General features: G+C 36.6%; 1 protein-coding gene across 4 annotated transcripts in view; it reads left to right on the top strand.

Annotated features, from left to right (window-relative positions):
- Window positions 1-16,173, top strand: part of Scaf11 (SR-related CTD associated factor 11) — a 51,809-nt gene that overhangs the window by 26,378 nt on the left and 9,258 nt on the right. For all 4 annotated transcript variants that reach the window (XM_052161758.1, XM_052161756.1, XM_052161757.1 and 1 more), the window contains 7 exons: window positions 2,368-2,445; window positions 4,801-4,901; window positions 5,372-5,436; window positions 11,928-11,983; window positions 12,111-12,217; window positions 13,807-13,908; window positions 15,402-15,508. In XM_052161758.1, the coding sequence (XP_052017718.1) occupies window positions 2,368-2,445; window positions 4,801-4,901; window positions 5,372-5,436; window positions 11,928-11,983; window positions 12,111-12,217; window positions 13,807-13,908; window positions 15,402-15,508 (616 nt within the window). The remainder of the gene's footprint in view (window positions 1-2,367; window positions 2,446-4,800; window positions 4,902-5,371; window positions 5,437-11,927; window positions 11,984-12,110; window positions 12,218-13,806; window positions 13,909-15,401; window positions 15,509-16,173) is intronic.

The following is a 16,173-nucleotide window of genomic DNA, read 5'->3' as shown; positions in this document are numbered from 1 at the left end:
ATTACACCATGTGTGGATTGATATTTGTATATATTAATGAATTTTGATGCCTAAAGGGTACATTAAGGAAATTTATGTTTCCTAATTTTTAAAACATTTTGCTTTTCCATTGAATTCTATTATTACTTTATGTATACTATAAAAATAAAGAATAAATAGTAGATTTCTGTTTTGTCTCTAAAATACTCTTCTACAATATATGCTTTTAAGATTACATATAAGCCGGGCGGTGGTGGCACACGCCTGTAATCCCAGCACTCTGGGAGGCAGAGGCAAGCGGATTTCTGAGTTCGAGGCCAGCCTGGTCTACAGAGTGAGTTCCAGGACAGCCGGGGCTATACAGAGAAACCCTGTCTCGAAAAAACCAAACCCAAAAAACAAAAAACAAACAAACAAACAAAAAAAAGATTACATATGGGTATTGTTTCTTAGCCCCAGCAGAGGCATTTTATCTATTTTTCTGGGATTGTTTATTTAAACTTTTCATACCTAGAGAAGATAATGTAATTTCAGGGTATTTCTCTTTTCCTATTTGGTAAGATTGGGTCAGAGTGACTTAGATTATTTTCTAATGTTAATTCAGTCATCGGTATGAGGGTTGTTAGGTGTGTCTATATTATAATACTTAGTAGGGTCTCTCATTATTGGCAATGTTCCCCCATTTTACTTTGTGTGTATGGTTTTGTTTAGCAGTGGAGGTCCTTATTCAATGAGTCTAGTCAGATACAAACCTGTAGTCATAGTGGGAGAAAAGAGCCCACTTGTTTGGATTGTGTCACAGCACAAATGGATCAGGCTGAAATCTGGGTACTTTAAAAATTACCAAGAAAGGAATGGTGGCTAGGTGATGTCAAGAGGAAATTTAGTAACACAGGGAGGCTGGATAATCTCAGGTACCTGCCGATTTGATACATCTACTTCTTTGGCTCATAAATTTATTATAGGTAGGCCAACAAAGTAAATCACTTAAGGAGTCATGTTTTATATCACATTGTAGATTGTCCTTTTGTTGACATAGGCTTTTGTCAGTGTCGTTAAACTGGATCTTATGTAGGAACTAGTATATACCGCATGTTCCTCTAAGAATTGCTAACTGTCAGTTACCATAAACTAACCTTAACGTTCTTATTCCTGTTTTCACAAGTTAAGTACATGAAGCCCAAAGAGTTTATGTAACAGGGCCAGAGTTTGGACAAAAGAGAAAATGTGAAAGACAGTAAATACAGAGCTGTGCATTTTAGTTTTCAACATATCTTGAAAACCTAATTTTCATTGATTAACTGTTTAATCTTTAAAAAATTACCTTTAAAATGTAAATAAATATATTAAAAAGCTTTGGGAAAATGGAGTGTACTTTAGATATTTTCAATATAACTGTAAGAATGTAACCTCTTAAGAAATTTTATAGCCGGGCGGTGGTGGCGCACGCCTATAATCCCAGCACTTGGGAGGCAGAGGCAGGCGGATTTCTGAGTTGGAAGCCAGCGGTCTACAGAGTGAGTTCCAGGACAGCCAGGGCTACACAGAGAACCCTGTCTTGAAAAAAACCAACCAAACAAAACCAAAAAAGCCAAATACCACATAATTCAATTTGAAAAACATAGAAACCTCATAAAAGTTAAAGAGTATGGATGGATAAAAAGAAACTTTTGAGTATGTTCCTAAAAATAAAATGTTCAACCTTATGTGTCTTTTAAAGAAAATGAAAACTAAAGCTATTGTGATATCCCCTCCTGTTAAGAAACGTTACTGTGAACCAATGTATGATCATTAATTTATGAGAAAAAATAAAATGGAACTCAGCATATGAATTGTAATGTTAAGGGTATATTAGGTAGCTACAGAAGTACATAAGTACTTAGCTCTAAGAGTGTTACCTAACAGTTGGAGACTGGGAGAATGCTTCATATTTTAGCTATATTTTCATCACTAACACGGCTGTTTAGTCAAGATAATTAATTTGCCAATAATGTTAAATCATAGAGAATTAGAATATGTAGATAGCTTGCACAAAGCATTCTTTTATAGCATTACAGCCAGCTGTACATGACAGCAGTAGGTGTGATGCTCAGCCTTGATTTGACCAGGAGTTCTCACTGGAGCAGCATGTCTTCACAGGGTATTGGAGTGGATATTTCACTTCTCATGTTCACTGTACTCCAGTTAGTATCAGTTAGTAAACATTTGAAAGAATGAAGCAAACTTAAGGTATCTTTTGCTTTGTGGTGTGGCATAGTCTGAGAGTATTTCCTCTCCTTCATTTTGAAATTAGAAAACTATATTTCTATGATAGTGGGAAATGATGACTGCCTTTAGTATAGTTTAATTGTGATCTCTTCTTAAGACACATTTGTAATCATTTCTCAGATACTGGCTTCTTGTCCAATCGATCGGAAACCTTTTCAGGCAGTGTTTGAACTCAGTGCATTTGAAGGTCGTGCTAAGGTAAGCCTTTGATTCTGTTTTGAGTTTATGACTCACGGTATTACCTGCAGCTGCTTGCTCTGATAGATTTTTAGCTAAAGTTGTTCCTCTTTAAGTTCAATGTGTGTCATCCTTTCTCTTGAATATGTCAAGATCACATCTTTTAGTGCCAGGAACTGATGCTGGACTACTTCTCCTTTGCCTTCTAAAGCGGGCGTACTACAGTGGTCACCGAATATTGTACAGATATAATAGATTAATGGCTTTAAAAAAAAAGTCTTATATATATGGAAATGCTTTCATTTCCAAAATATCATCCACATGTTTGTATCAAAATATCTTAGTTGGACAACATTTTGAATACATTTTTCATCAAAAATGTTTTAATTGAAGTTATTGTATTCAAAGATAAACTTTTATAAAACTTAAGCTCCAAATATCTAAAAATTGTTTTTATGGGTGTTGGAGAGGTGGCTTAGTTTAAGAGCAGGCGCTGCTCTTCCAGAAGTTCTGTGTTCAATTCCCAGCAACCACATGGTGGCTCATAACCATCTGTAATGAGATCTGGTGCCCTCTTCTGGCATGCAGGAGTACATGCAGGCAGTAGTATTATATATGTATAATAAATAACTAAATCTTTAAAAAGACTTATAAAAAACAGAATTTGGAGATTAGATGAATAAAACTAAACATAAATTTACATTTTTATCCTTATATGGCATTGATGTTATTTAGTATGAATCATGATTATGATTAAAAAATTTTTAGTTTTCAGATTAAAATATAATTAGATCATTTTACCCTTTCCTCCTTCCAACTACTCCCAGGTATTTTTCCTGCCTTCTTAGCTCTCAAATTTATGGTCTCTGGCCTCTTTTTCTTTAATTGTTGTTACATTGTGTGTGTGTGTGTGTGTGTGTTTTTCTTGGTTCCTAAATGTATAGAGTCTGCTCAGTCTATACATTGTTACTTGTATGTATATTTCAGGGCGGTATTGGATAACCAACTGGGGGACTGTTGTCTAGGGAGCACCATCTCTTAGATATCTGTAGTTCTTCATCTAGGGTTGAAGGCCCATGAGATTACCCATTTCCATGTTAGAGTGTTTGATGGTGTTATCCGTTGTTGCTCAGGTCTTGTTAAAGAAGCTGTGCTAATGGGTGAGCTTCTGACATTTCTAGGAGATTTGGTCTCATAGCACACACATCCTGTTCTCTTGCCTTTATACATGATTGATTTTTTGTTGTTGTTGTTGTTGTTGTTGTTGTTTTTTGTTTTTTCAAGACAGGGTTTCTCTGTGTGGCCCTGGCTGTCCTGGAACTCACTCTGTAGACCAGGCTGGCCTCAAACTCAGAAATCCACCTGCCTCTCTGCCTCCCAAGTGCTGGGATTACAGGCGTGCGCCACCACACCCGGTTAATGATTAATATTTTATTGTTGATTTTTTTTTCTTGTTATAAAGAAGAAAATAAATACATTCCTGAGTTCATGAGGAAGAGAGGAAGATAGGACAGTGGTGAGTGAGTGAGATTTATGACAAACAACAAATATATGAAACTAAATGATAAATAGCTTAAAAATGACAGACAATACATGTGTGTGCATGCATGTGAGACCTCTAAGGGAGGAACTGACTATCGTCTATGACAGCTTGCATACAGAAAACTATTTTAGCATTAGTTTTCAGTTTAGGCATTTCTAACTTGTTTTGATTTTTTTTTCTTTTTTTTTTTTTCCTGTGAGTCCTGATATAATGTACAAACAGAATTGTAATTCACATACAAACTATATGAGAAGGGCCAGCACCACAGTCCTTGAGTTCCATCCCTGTATTTAAAGAATAGCTGTAATAAAAGGTCTCACTGGCCAGCAGCATAGCTTACTTAGTACTACTTCCAGGGTAAACAGAAATGTGGATGGTGACTGAGGAAAAACACTGGAAGTCTTCCTCTGGCCCAGACAAGCATGCTCATACTTGGACATGGACATATATGCACAAAACCAAAGGATCTGCCTGTTGTGAGTGCTTATGTCTTCACCTGTGCAAATTATCATATACTGGACAAAACATACTTAGGTGTTAATATAATAAAAGTCAAAGTAGATTCTCTGGAAGACAAACTATTTTATAACCATCTTTATATTGTTAAAGATAATGGTCTTCTCCCTAGGCTTGTCTTGATTTCTTAATTTGTTTTTTTTTGTGTGTCTCCGAGTGCTGTGATGATAGTGTCAGACTGTGATAGTGTCAGGCTGTGACTGCACTTTTCAGTGTGGCAGTTTTGTTTCTTTAATTTTGTAATTACAAGGGAGGATTGAAAAGCTATTTGCAATGTTGGTGTACTTATTTAATAGGTAGTTTTGCTTTTCTTATAGATTCAAGCAAAAAGATGGTTGAGAGAAATAGATGACAAGGAAAATAAAAGGTCTTTTAAGAAACAATTCTTTTATCATGAGAGTTCCAGAAGCGACAAAAGGTTAGTGATTAAATTTACAGTGGGATCAGTGTGACTATATATAAGTGTGAAAAGTAATGTGGGGGGCTTCCTGTGGATGGGTAGGATATTGGGATGAGATTATCTCTACTCACGCCTTTAAGCAAAGGATTGCAGCTATGTTTTTGCCTATATAAAGCTCTTGTTGAAGTCATTAGAGGGGAGACGGTTAGATGAGTGGAAAGTGGCACTCATGCATACCTTATTGCTAGACATTTCTATTTGCTCCTTTAAACAAGTAATAACCTCTGTTCTACGAGTCTCAGTAGCCAGTCATGAAAATCAGTAAGATTATTGTTTAAAAATTAACATAATAGAATTCATTGTGTATTAAAACCTAGTTTAGCCTATTATTATTTGATCTAAGTATGTGAGAATATTTCATTGTCATGGGCAGTGGATAACAAAATTTTAGTTTTTTAATCTTTTTAAATTCTTATTCATATCTACAGAAAAAGAAACACCATAAGAGAAGATCTATTATGTGAACGATCTAATGACTTGAAGGTGTTGTCTAGTAAGTAACTCTGCTTGTGTGTCCTTTTTGTTTGTGTTGTAACTCAGTGTTAATGCCATATTTCTTAGTAATACTTTGATTTTGAAAATAGTTGATATTGGAACTTCTTAGATCTCTTCACCATCTACCATGTGTGCTATGTTGTTTTGCTTTCATGGAGATCATTTCTACTGTTCCCTGTTCTTTTTTAGCTTGAAGGGAGAAGGAAGGAAAGGAGAGAAAGAACATTTCCTGATTCCTTGGTGTTAAGTAGTCTATATTGTAGCCTTGTTCCATGCACCTTGGAGAGATGGTGAAATGCCTGTGGGTCTCAGAGAGTTGGGGTTTGGAATGTTTGCATGGATTGGCTGAGCATCATCTCAGGGTTTTAAGGTGAACTTTGATTTGTGTTCATTTATAGTAAATTCAGTCTTCAAAAAAAAGGCTCTTAGGCACCTCCCTTTTTTGGGGGGTTATTTGTGTATGGTCCATGCATAACGTGGGAGAGGAAAGGGAAGAGATAGCATATTGTCAGAGTACCTTTAAAATAAAAGGATAAATCAATCAATCAATCAAACAAATGAAAACTTCCCAAGGTATTGACTTAATAATAGAATGAGAAATAAGAATTTAATACCAAGAGTGTTTGTCACTTGATTATTTCTGTTTCTGTTACTGAGAGGATCATGTTGATATACATTAAGGTTTGTACTAATTGGTTCAAAATATTTGTCATTGCATTTGGAGGCTAGAAGTTGATGTTGGGTATCTTCTTTAATCACACCAACTTTAGCTTTTGAGACAGGGTTTCTCAGCAAACCTGCAGCTTTGACGATCAGGTCAGCGACCCTGGCCAGCTGCTGATCCCTTGGGCTCCTCTGTTTTTCCCTCCTCAGCTTTGGAATTGCAGCATCTAATTCCATACTCACTTTTTATGGGTATTCTAGGAATCCAAAGGCACATTTCTGCGCTTGCCCAGCAAACACTTTACTCCCTGAGCCGTCTTTCTAACTCCTTTCAGGCATTTCTTAAGGATATGCTATCTCTATTTAATTATAGATTTGTTGTTTGATGTTAGTCAGACTTTGAATGTCTGCTTAGCATTAAGCTCAGAGTATTTATTATCTTAGTTTATATTGTACACAGGATTCTTTTCTACGCTTGCCCGGAAGTGCTTGGCATTGAACCCCAGGAATCTTATAGTCTGGAAGAGAACTTTACCACTGAGCTCTACCCATAGTCCATAGAAAGATGTTTTCATAAATAGTCTTTGGGATTAGTGTTTACTGAAATATGTTTGGGAGATATAATGGGACTATCTCTACCTGCCCGTGATATAAATAATGACACTGAGGCTTATTAATATTTTAAAGCTTAGACCTTTCATTGGGTAGTCTCCTGGCTACTCTTAACCTGACTAATCTGCAGTACTACATCCCGCCATGTAGTCACGTCTACCTCTCTCCTTTGGTCTTGTCTGTACATTCACTCCTATGTTCACTGGCTCCCTAGTCTTTTTTTTTTTGTGGAAGTTGGGTATAGCCCCTCCTCCCAGCTGCATGGTCTCAAAGTACTCAGTACTCTATAATTATAAATACCATGGCCATGTTGCTAGGCCCTTCTCTGACTAGACCATAGCTTAGATGACCTAAGTATTTTAACCTATATTCTACCACTTGACTGGTTGCTTGTGTTCAGGTATCATTATATCCATCTCCTTACATTTCCTGGGCTGATCTTCCCACACCTAGCTGTATTCCAGAATTCTTTCTCTTCCCAGATGTCCCATATCCTATTTCCTAAGCCATAGGCCGTCAGATTTCTTCTCCCATAGTCCCTCTCTCTACCCTGAACATCTGCCTTTCACATCCTGCCCAGCTATTGGCCATCAGCTCTTTATTAAAGCCAATTGGATATGACTCTAGATTGCTTTAGGTAGAAAAGGAAGAATGGTCTATGAGACCAGGGGTGGGTCATTATTAATAGTTGAATATTAATAGTTGGATATTAATATGCAGAGACACATCTTCACACTGTGTACCCTAACAGGGAAATACTGAATTAAAGACAAGCCATGCTTCCAGCTTAGCATAGCGGATTGAACATTTGCTTAAGCCGCACAGAAAACTAGGAAAGGAAAAGCACAGAAGAGATGACATTAAAATAGAAGCTTGAACGTGATTTTCTAAGTGGGATGGAAAATTGCCTTAGCAGAAACTTTAACCTTTCATAGGGAGAGTAGAGTTAACAATTGAGAGTCAGTTCACAGATTTAGAGGCTTCTGTTATATCTAATGACAGATAAGAGGTGTAGTAATAAACACTTGTTTTGCTTTTTTTGTTTGTTTGTTTGTTTGTTTGTTTGTGATAAGGCTTCTCTTGTAGCTATGGCTGTCTTGGAACTCCTTCTATAGACCAGGCTTGCCTCAAACTCAGAGATGCACCTCTTTCTGCCTCCTGAGAGCTGCGATTAAAGGCCTGTGTTACCACTGCCTGGCCCAAGAAACAGGTTTTTACATTACTTTTTTTTTTTTTTTAAATAAAAAACCATATCACTTGGTAGTCCTGAGCTCACTTTGTAGAACTGTCTGGTCTAGAACTCAGAGAGACCTAGTTGTCACTGCTTCCCAAGTGTTGGTGTCAGGTGAGTGCCATTATGCCTTGCTTAACAGTTTTTAGCAGTACAGTTCCTCCAGTAGATTCTTATCCCAACAGAGTAAAGGAAAGGGATTATCCATCTAGACTGCAGCATTTCTTTGGAGTGGAGACTAAATTAGGTGAAATTCTAGACAAAAGGAAACGGAGGAAACAGTGGTAAAGAGGGAAATTAAATCAAATGTTGAAGTGACTGGTCTTTTATCTATGGTCTTTTTTTTTTAAGTATTGATAACTTTTTTTAAAAAAAAGTATTGATAACTTTTTTTTAAAAAGTATTGATAACTTTTTTTAAAAAGTATTGATAACTTTTAAAATCTTACTCAAAATAGGAGATAGGAAGCATCCACAGACATGTGTTTAGAGTTGTGGCTTTTAGGAGTCTCCCAGTGAACACACTAGGCCCCACTCTCCTGAGCCCTAATCACTATTTTCTATCCATATTTTAGTGTCCGAGAAACAGTTGAGTATTTCTACAGTTTTTGAGAGAAATAACAGTACACAAATGAGAATAAACATGATCAGAGAGACTCAATGTTGGGAGTTGAACAACTTTAGAAATTAATATTCTGAGAGATGAAGCCACCAATCTCATAAGAAGAAAGAAGGGTCTAAAGCCAGGGTCTTATACCTGCTAGGTATGTAAACTACCACTGACTTAAGTCTCAACTCAAAGAAAAATGTTCTTTAAAAATCTTTTATATTTTAGAAATTAAAAATGTTTAGCGATTTAGGAGATTTATTAAAAAGCTCAGAAAGTAGAATCAATAGAGTTTTGGTTTTTTTTTTTTTTTTTTTTAAGGTTTATTTATTATATGTAAGTATGCTGTAGCTGTCTTTAGACACACCAGAAGAGGGTGTCAGATCTCATTACAGATGGTTGTGAGCCACCATGTAGTTGCTGGGATTTGAGCTCAGGACCTTCGGGAGAGCAGTCAGTGCTCTTAACAGCTGAGCCATCTCTCCAGCCTCAGAGATGGTATTTATGGAGATTAAATACTAGATAATAAAGCTCCAGAGAAGGACTCTAGAAAAGTAAAATGTTAAGTAACTTTTTAAAGTAATTCAAAAGGAAATTTTCTATACACATGGACACACATGTGTACATACACATAAACATTCACAAGCATAATATACACGCATACATATACATAACACACACCATAGAATAAGTTTTGAACTGTGTATACCAAGTGTTTTTAAAAATATTACCTGTCTTAAGTGAGGAGAAAAAGACAGCAGGTCACACATAAAAGGTTAGTGTAAGACTATCAGTAATGATTAGAGTGATGGAGGTATGCCTGGAAAATTCTCTGAGAATAATTAGTCATCTAGGAAGTTTTATTATAATTTGCCAAGGGCAGGAATCAAAATAAAGACATGGCAAATATGTTAGGATATTAAATAGTAATTTCCACAGACACTTTCTCAGTGTGTTAGAGGATATGTGTACTTAACTAGGAGAAAGCAAAGTATTGTCCTTAGGAATTGCAAAGGACTTGTGTAATGAATCCAGAGTTAGCTCCTGCTGTGGCTGTAAGTTTTACATTTGTCCTGCCACGCCAAATGTTGCTATATAAAGTAGAAGAAAGCGAAGGTAGCAAAGGAGATGGGTGACCAGGGTCATGAAGAATAAACATATGTGTCTTATGTGATTAAAAAAATAAACAAAACAAAGAGATATATTATTTAGAAACAGAAAGGTAAAGCTGAGGTGGTTCATATTTATAATCCTGGAACGTGGGACACCAAAGCAGGAGTATTACTAAGCTATGAAGTTATATTTTATGTTCAGGGTCAGCCTGGGATACAGTGTGAGATCTTTTCTCAAAACAATAAAATAAGCATTGCAGGAACCATAGAATTTGATGAATGCTTTTAATGTTTTGTCTGGTGCCCTTGAAGTTCAGTCAGGCTTTGGTTTCCCGGACCTTGAGGTTTGGATGACTGTGAGCTGCTATATGAATGGTGAGAACCAAGCCTCAAGCCTTTTCAAACTAGCTGTTTGTACACGAGCAACTAGTGCCCGAACCACTGAGCTGTTTCTCCAGCTCCAGTGTAGAGAAATCAGCCAGCGTTTACTCCTTTAATGAGCGTGTCATTGGAACTCCTAGTACTTAACATTGGTAGAAAATGAACAGTTCTTTCCACCAAGCTATTTGTCTGATAACGGATTCTCAAGGAGGTTTCCAAAACAACAAACAGCATTATGTAAACTCTATATATTAATTAAGTAGTGAATGAATCTAAGCAATTTAATGCCCTTGGGACATAAAAGATACAGTGTAACAACAGTACAGCAATTCTGTATGTGGTTGGACAAAAAGTAGTTATCTGTAAGTTGCAGCTGGATGCTCAATTAGAATTTTTACTGTTGTCTTTTTAAGGAACTTAAAAATCATTGTTTCAGCTGGATAGTGGTGGTCTATTCCTTTAATCCTAGCACTGGAGGCAGAGGCAAGTGGATCTCTGAGTTGGAGGCTAGCCTGTTGTATAGAGCAAGTTCTAGGAAAGGACGGCCACAGCTACACAGCAAAATCCTGACTTGAAATAAAAAAAAAAAAAAATCATTATTTCCTCTTTTAGTTATGCATTTCAGTGCATAACAGTAAGTTGCCAAATCTTAGCTCCCATGACCCTGTGTCCATATTATATTTGTTATACTATTAGTGCTTTGGCATGTTGATGTTAATCAAAAAGGAGATCATTGTGCTGTTAAATAGAAAATATGTCTTAACCAGCAGTGTTAACATTAAGAAAACTGAGGACATATGGCCTTGAGTAGCAGGAAAGAGGTCTCCTACTTTGTCCGTGTTGCTTTTGTTTGTCTGTTTTTGTTTTTTAGTGATGGGATGATCAATATACCTTTCATGAAGCAAGTAAACCTGAGACTGCAATTGCTATTTGCAATGTAGAAGTTTCTTAGAACTTTTAGGAAATACCAGTAATTTTTATCAGCACACATACAGGAGGCTTAGTAGTAAACAAAAACGTAGTAAGCTGTAAAGATGTTAAAAGAATTTATCTTTCTCAGGGAATTTATTTTATAAAGGCTTGAAGAGATGGCTCAGCAGTTCAGATCATGTACTGTTCTTGCAGAGAACCCAGGTATAGTTCCCCTGCATTCAGCTCACTGCCTGTGCAATTCCAGCCATGGGAAATCTCATGCCTCTGCAGTCTGGGTACCAGCACTCACATACATACACCCATTCACAGACAACCCACCCATATGTATTTAAAAATAATAAAGCAAGTCTTTAACCAAAAAGAATATATGCTTTATATTACCAAATTTGAAATTACACAGAAATAATTTCCTGATGAGACTAATCAAAAAGAAAAAGAAAGGCAGTAAGCAACAGGATAGCAGCGTCATTGCTCCAGCACTGGTGTTCATTGTGGGTTCAAGATGAGGTGCTTGCTCCTGAAGACTTAGTGGTTGAAGGTGACCTGACTAACCAGGCCCAAAGCCTCACTTTCCCTTAGGAAGCTCGTACTTGAAATGAGCTTGTAAGTATCTTAAGTAATAGATAGGCAAGAAACCCTAAATATAATTGCACTTTAAAGCTTAAAGACTTATATGTCACATTTTTTGCTTAAGGTGATAGAAAGTGTTGATTAGAACCTACCCAGATGCTGTGAGTGTACTGCTTCTATTTATTGTAGCTGTGTATTTTCCTTTTGTCTGTGGTCTAATAAGGTGCAGCTAACAACTACAGTTTTTAATGCAAATATTATTAGAGATGCAACACTTCTAGACACTGACATTCTCTATCAAAGTTAAAGGTGTACAGGCTTCTGAAATAAAGTTTGAGGCAAGTAACCAGGTTTTGCTTTCTTTGTTTGCTTGTTTTATAGGAAACTTTTCAAACAAAATGGGTGAGAAGAAAAATGCTACAGTAAAGACAAATAAGGTTTGTTGAAATAAAGGAAAACTTTTTTCTTCATAATAGTTATTTGGTGATTTAGTGCATAAGGTGCATACTATTGCTTTTAAGAATTTTGTTTTCTGGTTTCATTAACAACTTTTTATATTTTCAGGTTCAAAGATCAAATCAGTGTACAGATTCTTGTATCAGAAATGACATGTCCAGTATGTTTTGGTGTGGCAGCCACAGTTGGGGACCTCACACCCATAGAGCTTCCTGGTTAGTCCTTGCTGTCCTTGGTTTGTAGGTGTTGCACATTGTGTTTTAGTTATAATTGACTTTTGGTAGGAATTTAAACTGTATTCAATAAAGTTGATAGAACTCACTTTGCTTTGAGAAAACAAACTAGTACTAGCAACATGAGAACTTGTTACTTTTGTGAGTTATTTGGTGTTCTACAACATTTGCCTAAGTAGATTGTTGAGTATAATTTTGATATATGCTGGGGCAACAAGGCATTTGTGTAGCATTTATTAAAACAACTGCGTTAGAGCTGATTTTGTAATCTTTGGCTATGTGAGTGACAGGTAAATGTTGGGTATAAGTCTGTGTGACTGAAGTTTTAAGATCACACACACTTAATTGAGCCAACAAAATAGAACAGGATTGTGATATTTTTAGGGTTTGGCTGAGTACTCAAGAAGCAGTAACATCTTATTCCCTTTATGGAAAGCTGAGGTAAATCTATTTTTTTTTTTTTTGTCAAGATAACCACACCCATTTTTATTTTTTTCTTTTGGACTAAAGTAGAACATGATTGTCCTAAGTAAGAACTTTTCAGCCATGTAGTGGTGGTGCACGCCTTTAATCCCAGCACTTGGGAGCAGAGGCAGGCAGATTTCTGAGTTCTAGGACAGCCAGGGCACAGGGCAATACAGAGAAACCCTGTCTTGAAAACCTTTTTTTTTTTTTTTTTTTTTTTTTGATTTTTTCGAGACAGGGTTTCTCAGTATAGCCCTGGCTGTCCTGGACTTCACTCTGTAGACCAGGCTGGCCTCGAACTCAGAAATCCGCCTGCCTCTGCCTCCCAGAGTGCTGGGATTACAGGCATGTGCCACCACCTCCCGGCTCTTGAAAAACCTTAAAAAAAAAAAAAAAGCAAGCATTTCTCTCACAAGTTGGAGTTAGTTTCTGAATTGAAGGCTGTCTTAATAACTCTTTAAGCCGGGCGGTGGTGGCGCACGCCTGCAATCACAGCACTCTGGGAGGCAGAGGCAGGCGGATTTCTGAGTTCCAGGACAGCCAGGACTACACAGAGAAACCCTGTCTTGAAAAAAACAAATCTAAAAAACCAAAAAAAAAAAAAAAAAAAAAAAAAAAACCTCTTTGATCAAGTTCCTGCTCTGCCCAGTGTTCATGTTTTCTGTCAGCCCTTGTCAGAATTGGAACAGGATGGAAGTTTGAGACCAACTTAGGCACACTCAAAGGCAAACAGTATCCTGCCATTTAATATAGAATTCTAAGCGATTCTTTATAGTATGCATTTAAATACAGTTTTATGTTGTAAAAGTCTACTTATGGTAGAGATAGGCTTGTTTTCAAAGTGTTTATGAGGCTGGTTGTGGAAACTATGACTATTCATGTCATAACTCAGTTTTTAATTCTGAGAATTTTTTTTTTTTTTTGAGACAGGGTTTCTCTGTGTAGCCGTGGCTGTCCTGGAACTCATTCTGTAGACCAAGCTGGTCTCGAACTCAGAAATCCGCCTGCCTCTGCCTCCCAGAGTGCTGGGATTATAGGCATGCACCACCACCGCCCAGAGATTTTTGAGAATTTTAATGAAGCTTTTTTTTTTTTTTTTTTTTTAGTACAGAATCTATAGAAGTCAATGAAATCAGTGCATTGATTAGACAAAAACGACAAGAACTGGAATTGTCATGGTTTCCTAATACATTACCTGGAAATGGAAGGTAAAAATTATTGACTGAAATTTATATCTAATACAAATACAAAAGTCTCACAAAATTCTTAAGGAAATTCTGTACAAGTTAAGCTTGGTGTTATAAATCCTAATAAAGATTACCTATGTACTACCTATCTGCTGAAACATTGTTTCTATATTTCTGTTTTCAAACATATTCTAAATAATGATTTGTTCATGTGCTTGCTTTGCCCTTGCCTTCAGGACTTTCTATAATTCTGTCTTTCCTTTTAATAGTCCCAAAGCTGGTACAGTGCCAAATGCGTGCTACTGAGTATGCTCCTGCCTGCATGCTGGATTTCCTGAGCTTTGTATTTGTTCTTTACATTACAAGCTTTGCCTGTCATTGTCATGGAGCTCTGTATGTAATGCTCTCATGCTTTAGAAATGGTGGATATAAATATAAATGAGTTCTGATTTACAGATATTATACTTCGAACCATTTTTTACAGTTGCCTGATTTTGTACTTACACAAGTTAAACATTCGTTTTCAAGTGTTATTTCTTCTAGAATCTCATCTGATACTGACTGAAGTGGTCTTTTGTTAGGAGACTTAAATTTATTTAGAAAATGCTTCAGAAGTGGTTGGACTTGAATGCAGACAGTCTGGGGACTTTACCTGCTCCACACCATTCCTCAGAACTGAAAAAGACATCTCTCTCAGTTTAAGGACTTTTAAAGTATAATCATATAATAAAGATTCCTTTAGTAGTTGACCTGATGGAGGAGAAGGGTTCAAAAGAGTGAGAGGAAGCTTACTGAGAAATGAAAATGGTGTGTGTGTGTGTGTGTGTATTTAAAAGTCATCAAATTGTATACTTAAATGAACTTATACTTTACATCAACTGTACCTGAAAGTTGGTGTTTTTTATAGTAGCAGAAAAGGATAAAAGATAAAGTCTTCTTTTAAAGACTAAATTATTTTGGTTTTTTTTGAAGATTTATTAGTGTGTGTGTGTGTGTGTGTGTGTGTGTGTGAGAGAGAGAGAGAGAGAGAGAGAGAGAGAGAGAGAGAGTTTATGCACATTTGTGTGAGTGCATTTTAGAGGCCTGGGGACGTCATCAGTCTCCTGGGTCTGGAGTTACAGTTGGTTGTGAGCCATACAGCTTGGATGCTGGAAACTGAAAGAACAGCGAGTACTTGAAACAGGCCATCATTTCATCCCCACCCCAGCTCCTCCCGCCCCAGGCCCTGGGGGAAAATCTGTATAAAATACTCCATTTTTTAAAAGAGAATCGTTTGTTTTCATTTTAACACAAGCTTTTAAGGTTTATTTTTGTTTTTGTTTTCTTTGCAAACATTTTGTAGCCATGTTTGGGTAATGAATAACTTTGAGCTTACATGTTTAGTTAATGGGCCAAAAAAGTTTAAGAACTGTATTTTAATGTTGTTAATCTCACTTGTAGAATGTAGTAGTTTTTAATTCCTAGTTCAGGTTTTTAGACCACATAACTAAAGAAATCTTTGCTTAAATTTTCAGAGTTGACTCTGTATCCTGGAGTGTGGAGACAGCAGTTCTTTCTCTAGTTTCCTCAGTGTTGCCAAGGACGATTTTTCCAGCAAGTACCATATCACTAGAAAATTTTGGTAAAAGTTTGTGTATTTACTTTTTTTTATAATAATTACTAGCTCCATTTGCTTTCATAAATATGTGAGTGTTGATGATTCAGAATAAATGACAGAGTGATTTTTGCATATTTCTGGACTATTTGGGCAGTGTGCAACTTTAAAATCATGACAACTACAGTGCACGTGCACAGGGGTTTATTGTATAGCCAGCCATTTAAGAAGAAGGAATCTCATCCATTGAAATGTGTGGACCTGGGCAGAGTTATGCTGTGCAATAGAGTTGTGGCATGACATGACAATAAACCTAATCACACTCATATGAACTTGAGATTACCATGGTGGTTACCGTGAAGTGCAGTGGGCTGTGGTTGGCTAAGGATTAGGGTAAGGGGTCTAGTGTTACAAGTGGTGGTTAGAGTCTGTAGTTACCATCCTGGGAAATGGTGAGTGAGTGTGAAATGTCCACACTATACAGAAAAGAGACCTGGAATGGTGTGTGTGTTAATTAGATTTTATCATTTCACAGCATGTTCTTTAAAGCATGTTGTACATGGCAAATACTTCATGAATTACTTTAATTTTCTAACTAGAAAATCTGTTTTACATTTTTAAGACTTAGAAAAACTGACTAGAAGTCTTTTGTTTAGAGTTCTATTGTCTAAACTGTAGCTCTTTACAAATCA

This window comes from Apodemus sylvaticus, chromosome 17 (genome assembly GCF_947179515.1).
Source record: "Apodemus sylvaticus chromosome 17, mApoSyl1.1, whole genome shotgun sequence".
Classification (NCBI taxonomy): Eukaryota; Metazoa; Chordata; class Mammalia; order Rodentia; family Muridae; genus Apodemus; species Apodemus sylvaticus.
Note: the sequence above shows the minus strand (reverse complement) of the source record. Positions and strands in the feature narration are given on the sequence as shown.